The 11068-nt window shown below is 37.5% G+C and overlaps 1 protein-coding gene across 3 annotated transcripts; it reads right to left on the bottom strand.

The window, feature by feature from the left end:
* Positions 1–4544: 4544 nt before the first annotated feature.
* LOC309698711 (sterile alpha motif domain-containing protein 3-like) lies at positions 4545–9188 on the bottom strand. 3 transcript variants are annotated; one of them, XM_082521343.1, is made up of 9 exons: positions 8946–9187; positions 7823–8018; positions 7495–7653; positions 7249–7336; positions 6898–7053; positions 6232–6438; positions 5797–5968; positions 5612–5691; positions 4545–5507 (listed from the first exon to the last, which is right to left on the bottom strand). In XM_082521343.1, the coding sequence occupies exons 1-9, from the start codon at positions 9061–9063 to the stop codon at positions 5211–5213; spliced, it is 1473 nt and encodes a 490-aa protein (XP_082377469.1). In that variant the 5' UTR covers positions 9064–9187; the 3' UTR covers positions 4545–5210. The 3 variants fall into 3 exon arrangements, with proteins under 3 accessions (XP_082377469.1, XP_082377470.1, XP_082377471.1); XM_082521344.1 differs by lacking the exon at positions 6898–7053 and having other exon boundaries at positions 8946–9188; XM_082521345.1 differs by lacking the exon at positions 7495–7653 and having other exon boundaries at positions 8946–9188.
* Positions 9189–11068: the final 1880 nt, after the last annotated feature.

The following is an 11068-nucleotide window of genomic DNA, read 5'->3' as shown; positions in this document are numbered from 1 at the left end:
CAGCTCTTTGACTGTGTATAGTGAGTAGAGTAGAAAAGCGCTATATCTATTTGGGAACCTATGAATGAAATTTCCTCTATAACCAACATGAGGATACCATAAGTGAAATACATTCAAAAACTATTGTCTTGAATACAACTTTTGACAGTCCACAGACCTTTGATTATGCTTTTTTAACCTTCAGTTTGTCCATAAAATTGTCTATAAAAAGTCATTCCCATAAGCATCAGGAGCCCTTATTATCAAGTGTGCCTTCTTAGCTAGCTTAGACACTAAACTGCAATGATAAACAAAAATGATGAGCATTATACCTGGTGTACATCAGGATACTAGCATTCACACTGATTACCACATACATTACTGTGTGTAAGCTGTCATTTAATGTTTAGCTCAATGAAACACTGTTCCCAGGTTTGCTGCTGTCATGTTACCAACATTTGCCCCTGGGAAAACTGCTGCCTCAGCCAATTACTGTTGAGGCATTTGAGAGCTGATCTCAGTGCAAAATTTAAAATAAATACAAACTAGTTGTAGCAGTCTGCGACTAGAGCTTCATTATGATGATGAAACTAATATGTCCCTGTAGGACTGGTTGTAATAACTAAGTTGCATCTTTCTACACTGGAAGTAAAGTAACAGTAGTTTGACCAGTTGGTACCTCCCAAAACTGCTGAGGATTGTTGTTTTTCTGGGTCTAATTAAAAACAAAATGGAAATTATACAGATAATTATATTTTTGAACCTGCCTAGACAGAAAGCTAGTTCTAGGCAAGCAGTCAAGAGTTACTGTATAATCTATGCATAGACTGACAGTGTATGACCAAAACTAAACCAGTTAAACAATGTCCTCATAATACATGTTTGTGAGTACAATTTCATGGTATTTTAAAATATCATAGACCACAAAGTGAGTTTTACTTTCATGGAAATAAACATTGTTTTGCAAGTACCTGAAATAAAGGAACGTAAATTCAGCACAAATAAAGTTGAAATTCAAATCTCGAGTTTCTCACTAACTTACCAAAGCAGTTGTGACTGTATGTAGCTGTGTGTATGTAAAACTATCACTGCATAAATGTTAATAAGCTGCCTTGCCCCTGCTGCTAAATCAATGATGACCACATGCCTTCATCATCATCATCCTGACAGCCTGGCCCTGCCCCAGTGAAACAGCGCTGCTATATTTAGATCCAGAACCCAGAATACAGTAGCCAAGTAATCACCCCCATCCTGTGTGAGTGATGAACTGCTCCCAGCACTCCCTCGAAGGATCTACAGGGGGGTGAGGAGTCTCTGCCAAACACCGCTGTGGTCAGCCTCAGATGGCACGCAACAGTAGCACACACCTTTTACTTCAGATGTGCACACACACATACGCATGTTCACAAAGTCGTGACCATAACGATCTGAAATATGCACATAGGCGAACATGTAAACACATGCATACTGTCGTCAGATGATGGGACGCACACACAGTTCAACCCATAATGCTGTCTGTGACTGAATTATCACAATGTTTCTTACACTTTAAATCAAAATTATGAGTCAAAGAAAATACAGTAGGAGCAGCTGTACAGGCTTCTCCCTCTACAAGATGAAATCTTAACATCTCAGTATACCCAAACTTTGATTCCATGGTAACGGTTCCCTCCTCTCGTTGTCTCTCCCTCTCGCTCTCCCTCGCCAATCTGTTTTAATTAAAGTGTGTGAGATGCCAAAGGCCAGTCATCCTGTCAAGTCGTAGCCCCCCGACTCCTCCCTGTCAAGTTTGCTTTGAATCACACAGATATTTCCCGTCTATTACTCCATCCTCACCTCCTGGTTGTATGCGTACATCTCTCCCCTTTGTTTATTTTCTTTCTGACACCACCTCTGTTCTCCAAATCATAAATGTTTTAACACCACCCTCCTCTGCCACAGGTTACTGTATACTGAGCTACTCTATAATGTATTATTGAAGCAGATACCAAGCTAGTCGTTTGATTATTCGCCAGGAAATCACCCTCAGTGGCTCCACTCGGAAATGACACTTGGTTTAGAAGTTAAAACCAGTAAAGCCAGTTTACCCATGAGTGTGTGCACGAGTGTCTTTAACAATAAAGATTTAAAAAACTTAAATTAATAAGAGAAATGCAAGTCTAAACCTGTTTGTAGTTTATCTAAAGACAAAAAATATATTTCAAAAATTTCCATGACTATTTTTGCACATGTCTGATTTTGTTCAATAAACAGCAAATACTTTCTAAGGTATAAAAAGTAAAATCATTGCTAAAGTGCCTTAAATGTGTATTCAATCAAATGTCCACCAGATGGTGCCTCCTCAGAGGATATCAAAGGATGACCAAACACAGCATATCAGAACGGGCACCCGAGGTGTGCACGGTGGTGGAGCGGTGATGATTTGGGCTTCTTCTGCAGGCACAGTACACACTCAGAAATTAAAGTACAGAAATGTACCTATAGGGGTACAATGGCTTGTCACTGGGGTGGTACCCTCTAAGGTACCGTTCTGTACCCTAAACTGTGGGTACTGATTTGTACCCTTGTAATTTGTACCTTTTACACGTCAAACCTGTACTTTAAAGGGCAAAGTTGTACCCTTAGTATAAAGTACAAAAAAGAACCCTTAAAAGGAGTACAAAAATGTCTTTCTAAAGGTTCAGTATCTACACACAGATTTCCTATATTTTTCCTCTCAGGATTTGAAAAATTGAAGATACAAAGTCAAAAATACTTGTCACATTTATTACCTTCTTAAATACATTGCTTAACTGTTACATACAAACTGTTATCAACAGAGTATGTGTCATAAGCTGCAACATCAATTTCCTGTCCAGGTTTTAGCAACGTCCATTCACTATCAACTCTAACACTGTATGAATGAAAATGGTTGTCATATAACAGAGGAATGAGAATTTTTCCACAAAAGACCCACATTGTGTCAATATTAAATATGTACTTAATTTGCCAGAACAGAGGAATCTTCTCTGAATGCAGTACATCAATGATAAACACATCTCTTACACAGTATTTGACACTGTTCACAATTACTTCTGACACACGCTGGAAAGCTTTCTTAGCACTATCAACTTCAGAAAAGCCACAATAGACTGTCAGTGCTTGTTGCAGTTCCAGTGGTAATGACAAAAATGGTGTAGTCACACTTTTTCCAAAAACATTTTCAAATTCACCAAGTAAACTTTTGTTAGAAAACTCCCAGCACTGTCTGAACTGATGTCTGTTGCTCAAAGTTGTAGCAATGTTCATAAAATTTCTACAATTGCGGGACAACGTTTTGAAATACTGGTGCTTACTTTCAAATCTCATACACCATAACAAACGTAGAGGGCCGAACATTTCAATCAGTCTTGCATAGTGGATTAAATAATGACACTTTGGTGTAATTACATCCCCAAATACACTTGTCAGTTTTGTGAGAAACTCATGGACAAGCAACTTCAACAATAAAATATTCTCTTTTCGCACTTTTTTAGCCATTACAATCTCTGTTATTTCACGACATAGAAGAAAAACATGCCAATATTTACAATTAGGTGGCACACGGTCTGCCATCAGAAATGGCAGCAATCTGAACAGGCACCACTTTTGAGATGCTGATCCAACAATACCAACACTCTGAAGTCTCTCTGATAACTGTACTGGTTTGTTTGTTTTGTCATTCTGACCGATGGGCATTTTTTGCAATTCTTCATTGATCTCTCTAATTGTAATATGCTTCTCAGTGTGGGCTTTACAAATCACTAGTTTCATAACTAGAGGAACTACACCTTCCAGCAGATCATGCATTACATCAGGTGGTAAAGCTTGCGTAACACTGAAATAACTCAGTCTGTCAAAAGGACATGAACTATTTACACCATATATTGTTTTATCATCCGGAAATTCTTGGATTCGTGCAAGATGATACTGGTGAACCTCTGATGTTCTTAAAACAAAGCTTTCTTCCTCAAAGGATTGTTTCATATCTTCATAAGAAGCCATGCAATACCGACAAATTCTACCAGTGTTAAATGACATAGAAAAACCACCAATCATGTGAGCTGATAAATTATCACAAGATAAAGTTGCAAGAGCAGCATGAATAGTGTGTTCAGTTTTATCAACGGTAAAAGTAAAGCCATCAGTGGAAAGTTTTTCCAAATCATCAAGCAAAGGTTTAAGGATAACATGCCAACCACACCGCTTAACGAAAGAATAGCGTACCAATAACGCTAGATGAATGTGCCTCTGCTGAGAAGTGTACCTTTTGTCCAAATTGCCTACAGTGTAATAAAATGCACTAAGTTTGTGTTTGGATCGTTTAGATCCTAGAGGATTAAGTACTTCAAATTCATCCTCATAAAAATGGAGTCGCAGTGCATTTGGGTTATCCTTGAAGAATTGATGATGTCTGAAGATTTCTCCATCAGAGTAATCTGTTAGAAATTCATCAGTTTCCAAATTGCCACTTGAAAAAATGTGATCTTGTATGTCTTCATGAGAAAGATAATTTTTTAGCACCTTATCAACAGGCACATATGAATACGAGCCAACTATATGACCCACAGAGTCTCTTAATTTGCAATGAACAGGCTCTGTCATGTTGAGCTTTGATTTGCAATGTTCTTTGACCAAATAAGGAGATCGAATAGCTGTTGAAGCCTTCTCAAAAAATTCATTTGAATGCAGGACATTTTTAAGCTCTGGACACAAAGACACATCAAGACCCATTTTCTCTAAATGATATGCTATAAAAGCATCGTAGTTCTCCTTGAAAAAACACATCAGAAAATTTACATCTTCCACAATTTCTTCCTGAACAGAGACTGGTAAAGAATTTTTCTCTCTGCACTTAAGAATGAACTTGAAAAGATTGTCTCTGAAATTTATCAAAAATTCATCCCAGGATGGAGGGGTTTCAATATTTTCAGTCATGTCATTTGCAAATTCATTTGGGTGTGGACTGACTACCTCCTGCTCATTTTCATCTAAGTCTTTATGGGGACACAACACCTGTTCTCTGTGTTTCCTATACACATGTCGTCTGAAAGATTCATATTTTTTGAAGGAAGAACAGCAGTCACTGAGTCCACAGGTTATATCAAAATTGGCATCATGGGAATGAATAAGTCCTATGTGCTGAATAAGCTTTGTCAAACTAAAGGTTCTTCTGCCACATTTGGAGCACTGATATGGCTGAGGCATGGTGGTCAATACAGAAGATTTATTTGTCTGGTGACTGTGATTGGCAGAGGCCGGTCCTCACCCTCATCTATTTTCACAATGTACTTTTGGAGAAAAATCAGGGTGTTCTTCAGATGTTTTGGATAAGCAAGGTTGAAGACAAAATACAAGCAGAAAGAAGAGATGATTCCTTCAAAAATACACGAGCTTCTGCACACTTCACTGCCATCCAACTTCACAATGTTTGGAGCGCTTCTGGAGAACACTGGTTTCCAGTCTTCATGAAGTAGCTGCACAGTTGGATAGGGGGTTTTCGGATGAACCTTTGAAGTCAAAAGAGAAGGTAGAGGAAAGCAATATCTTAGTCTCTTAACAAAAGATACATTTGTTTTCCTTTTATATAGACTAAATATTTTAATACACACACCTCTCCAAGTATGACAAAGAGATCCAGTTTCTCCTTGAAGACGTATGGCAGGAATAAAAGTGCAGCCCTTGTGTCAAGATCTGCCAAAAAAACCCAAAAACAACACAAGATCACCCATGCATTTTATCTGGCATTTCCAGTTACCTATAAAAATTATATAAAATGGAAGCCTTGAAAGCAAATACCTGGTAGGTCATCAGTGAGAGCCTCCTCTCTTGCATCAAGGTAGAGCTGGTAGAGTGGGGTTTTCCCTCGTGTAAGGCCAATCACCTTTGCTGCAACACATGAGAGCCCTTCACGAAATCGCTGGCTTACATTACCCGTTGTTGGTTGGATCCACCCGAGTTCGTTGCACAGCTACAAGTAAAAAATTAATTTTCAGTACAAAATAACAGTGTATGAAAATGAAATAATCTAAAGTTGATATTAATTATGTATGGTGCTGCATAATTATTTTTTTATAGAATTTAACAACAATACTGTAAGAAGTTACATGAACATACAAAAAAAGGAAAGAGGGACAGATGAAGAAAGCAAGGTCAAGGGCAAATAAAATTTACTACTATAAACATGTTAAATGTGACAGCTATTTCCAAGTTCAGTTCAGCTTTCTGACTTACACCAGTAGGCATCCCTAAGAAGGGGTACTTCTTCAACACATCCTCCACAGGCATACCATCTGCAATTTCTTTTTGCCGCCAAGCAAACGTTTGCTGCATACGGTTATGAACCACCATGGTATCTGGTTGCATCTTCTGATATTGGCACTGTAAGACCTTTAAGTGGGCGTCGATGGATAATAAATCCTCTCCTTGGACGCATGGTCCCTTGAAAGAAAGCAAGAGTGAGAAGAGAAAGTCAAAACAGATTAGAAACCCAACATAAGACTAAATATACAATTAGAGCTGACACGATCTGTGCATCACAAAGAACTCGTATCGTTTAAAGTTAACCGATACCATGAACCAATATTTAAAATATGGAAACTCTGAAATAATTTCACATAAAATCTTAATTGTTAACTTGAAATTTTAGTTTTGGAGTCATATTTAAAATGTTGGTTTTTTTTTAAATCTAGTTCACCCTCTTTTAGCGCCTTCTAATTAATAATATTTTGTGAGGTAGAAGTATTAGCACTGGTACTTTGTATTAGCAAGTGCTCTAATCCAAGTATTGGTATAGTTTTGGTTTGAAAAAAGGGGTACAGTTGCATCCCTAATCCTTAGTTTTAGATGTAATAACAGAGGCAAGAACATTTTATAGCTCAAGATGTCCCTCACACCAACCTGACAAACATTTCTCTGACTTGTTCGTTGACATTTATTAGGCTGCCCTCTCCTCGTAGAACCAAACTTCTCCTTACAACGCCTCACTGCCTCACTGTCGACTAGTGGTGCCCGCTCTGATTTGAATTTACGTCTCAAAGACATATGCCATGTGTGCTTGTTGAACAGAAACATAAGTTACTGTAAAAACAATCTACACAAAATACACCCAACAAAGAATCAGTAAACATACTTCATACAAACCTACTGAGAGGCTACAGATTGTCTTACTAACAAAACAAGATTGAAAAAAGCTTCACTTTTACTTTGTAATCTTGAAGGAACCTTATGCAAATTTTAAATTTAACTTACATAACCATTTCCCTCACGATCCTTGAGGAAAGGATACTTCATTACCAGCGTCTTCACAGCTTGCACATATTCAGAATTTGTGGGATACCTGTAATATCAGAAGAAACATAAGTGTTAGAGCAACTGCTGACAAACAAACTTTATCAAGTGTCAGTTATTGTTTCTTAGTAATGTAGCGTTTATTTTCAATATGACAGATTCAGCTTTTTCTAAAGCAACAAGCTAACATTACCCTGATTAACTTACATAGTATACTGTGCCACAGCTTCATATAGAACTCTGATTATTGTGTGTCTGTCCCTTGGATTTTTATGGCACGGTTCTTTGTTGTCCAGTTTTAGTTGCAGATTTTTGGGAAATCTTGGAATTTCAAAAGAGGCTGGCAGTCTCAAAGTATTTTCATTGCTGTGAAAACAGTTAAATGTTTGTTTTTATTGCATGAATTGAAGTATAAAACACTACAGTAACAATACATATGGTAGGAAAAATGATCATATTAACTAAATCCTAAAAGTGCATAATGGCCAACATGTATGTTTCAGACATACTAACTTCATTATAAATAAGAAAATACCTTATTGAAGTTGACGAAGTAGATGGTTGCCAGTCTTCTGGAGAGACAGTCTGTAGAGTCAGCGTCACTGAAGATTCCTTCATCCTTGACACAAATTGGTTGAATTTAACCTGCTTTTTGAAGGATCCTTGGAAAAGGTATGCAACCATAGTCTCAGTAAGACCGCAGTCAACTGTGTCACCATCAACCTCATTGTCTGCAAGATAAATGGTAGTACAAACTCTAAATTCCATGTAAGAATATTTAACACCACATTTTTACATGGGTAAAAACCGTATATCACACACATTAAAACCTTTTGTACAACTTCTTTCAGTTCAAAGAAATATTCATTAAAAAAAATCAGTAAATTATAACCAAATTTTTAGAGTGAATCCTCTTGATATGCAAAGTTTTCATTTTTAAATTTAGATGTTTGTTTGGGACTACTGGACACAGGAGAGCAGAGTCTGAGCATGCTTTTGTGCCCTTTCAAGTTTGGAAGAAAAAAAAAAGACTAGAATGCTGTAATTTGTTAATATTCACTACTAAGGTGACTCCTTTCTCCAGATTTCCAACAGTTTCTGCCGTCTGTTCTTTCAGACCGATTACTTATAGCGATAACACCCGCAGGACCGTATTACAAGCTCAGATTACATGCTGAAAAAGTTCCCACATTGCTGAAAACGGGACTATCAAACCCCAGCTGCGACACCCTTGTTATATTTTAAACAAGTGCGGCGTCAAGATATTTCCTTTAAACGCCGCCCATGTGTGTTAATGGCCTTGGAGTGGATGTAAAAACGTGATTTTATTAAACCATTAATACACTAACGGTAAACTGCATTCAGCTACCAGGGAATCAAATTTCGCGCCGTTCCGCTGCGCAGGGGTTACCGAACCCATAGACTGTGGCCGAACCACATATATAAGTTCAAACTTATACAAATACTATGTGTACACATTTTTCATTTTTCAGAACTGTGACCTCAACTTTACACATGAAACGTTTGTAAAAACGTTTGTAAAAAGACATAATTTGAGCTAAGAGAGTGCCGAAACTAGCTAAATTGCTAATATACGTTAAGCTAGGCTAAACCAATAATTAGTAATTACGCTACATTTTTCTTTAAATAAAACTTACCTCTGAAACGCTGAGCTTCAGCTTCGGTGACATCTAAGCCCCACTCTTGTATTTTTGTTAAGAGTTCCTCGGTTGAAAGTGAACAGAGCACACCAGGACTTGCAAGTTCGTAATCCATCTCCGTCCGTTGATAAAACAAAATGGCACCTGCTGCATTTAAAGAAAGTTCTAGAATCCACCAGCTATTCGTTGAGTTTCTTCTTCTACTTTTTGTTTGATGTTGTGAGGATGGGCTCAACTCGCACTCCGAGGGTGCTTTTTTGCAATTCATCCAAATACTTATACTTAAAAAAAAAAAAACGCTCTCTTAAAAAAATGTTTAAATGCATTTTTACTTTTTTTTCTTTCAAATAAATTCGTTGTTCTTAAAGCAGCTTAAAAATAAGGGGGGTTCAGGGAATACAAAAACAACAACAGCAATGAAAATAATAAAAAATAAAATAAAAACACTAAAATATATGCTTAAATCAATACAGTTGCAAATAAATTACTGTCAAAAAGAATTTAAAAAAAAACCTCTAATCAAAAAGAGCTTAATCAACCTGTACTTTATCTTTTGAAAGAATGGGTACAAATAAGTACTTTTCACAATTAAGGAACATGTATGTACCTTTCAGACGCTAAAAAAGGTACAGATAGTTCCCCCGAGGTCCAATATTTGTCCTTAGACTGTATTAATGTCATTTTTGTACCTTGGGGCACAGTAATGTACTCCTTCCGTACCCCTATTTCTGACTGTGTACCTGGGCACATTGCAGTCATTGATGCATGCATATAGAAAGTGATTACTTCACATTGCTTCAAAGTTATTGCTGCTAAAGATCGGTTTCCACATATTGCTTCTGCATTTTGCTCTAGCTTTTAAATAAATGACCACAGGGTGTAATACAGCGGTCCCCAACTCCCAAGCCACAGAGAGTCTTTAGTACTGAGCCGCGAAAGTTGATGCTCAGGTGTGAAATTCATGGTTTTCAGGGTTTTTATCATTATTTTTATCGCTAAATTGGTTTCCCTGTGTCTTTTCCCGTGTGTTATGAATAGATTGTCTTTTATTTGGTACCGGTACTGGTTTTATTTTGTTGTTTTTATGCGCAACACTTTAAAGGCTGGTCCGTGAAAATATTGTCGGACATAAACCGGTCCGTGGTGCAAAAAAGGTTGGGCACCACTGATGTAATATGCTGTGCTGTTTTATAGCTGAGATTATATTTACCCAATTTTAGGACATGGCAAAGATTTGAAATTTTCAAAATATGTCCTTATATGTTAAAAACCGTAAAAAGTAATCGTGGATTTTTACCATAAAAACACGAGGTATCCGTTTGCTTTCTCAGACAGAACTGCCTCTCGCTAAAATGGCGATGGTCATATAATGAGCCTTTTTAACACACGGGTGTAAAGAGTAAAGTTTGTGGGCAGTGAAAGCATTATGTAGCTATTAACTATAAGATGCTATAAAGCTAAATGTCTTTGTATTTGTCACTTGTCACCTAGACTAGAATACTGATGTGTGCAGAACATCGGTATATTTTCTGACCACGTTATGAGTGATGAAGCGATCCACTTGTTTTTTGTGTCCACACAGCTACACGTTTTCACTTTCCGTTTCCTTAATCTTACATGAAATAATAAAGGATTTAAAATTCAGTAAAGGAAAAGACACTTAACTGACACTCGAAGCATGAACATAAGCTGATTATGATAATTACATGTTGAAAACAAACTATGTTTTGCTTTCTAACAACGTGCCACCCCCTTGCCCTCACATCCCCAGGGGCGAGATTGGAAAAATTAGTTATCAGACCGCTCATCTGTCACATCACATTCTTTACGCGAGCGAATTCCAGCTAATTAATGTGCAGAGAGAACAAATCGGACACATTTGACCTCTCCCAGCTTAAAATAAGTCCCACAAATCCTTTTGGGTTGTCAGAGCTACGCGATGGGATGTCCCGATTTCCAGCGCGTGAATGTGTGCGCGTGTGTGTGATAATTATTGCAGTGCAGAGGCTAATTGGGCCAATGCATATTAATTCATTAAAATGTCTCCCTGCTGGTATCCACTTCAAATCTGGGCCTCATCTGCTGGAAGGATGTCCTACCAGGTTCCTGGGAGGAATGTG

This window comes from Aulonocara stuartgranti (assembly GCF_965226115.1).
Source record: "Aulonocara stuartgranti genome assembly, chromosome: 22".
NCBI lineage: Eukaryota > Metazoa > Chordata > Actinopteri > Cichliformes > Cichlidae > Aulonocara > Aulonocara stuartgranti.
Note: the sequence above shows the minus strand (reverse complement) of the source record. Positions and strands in the feature narration are given on the sequence as shown.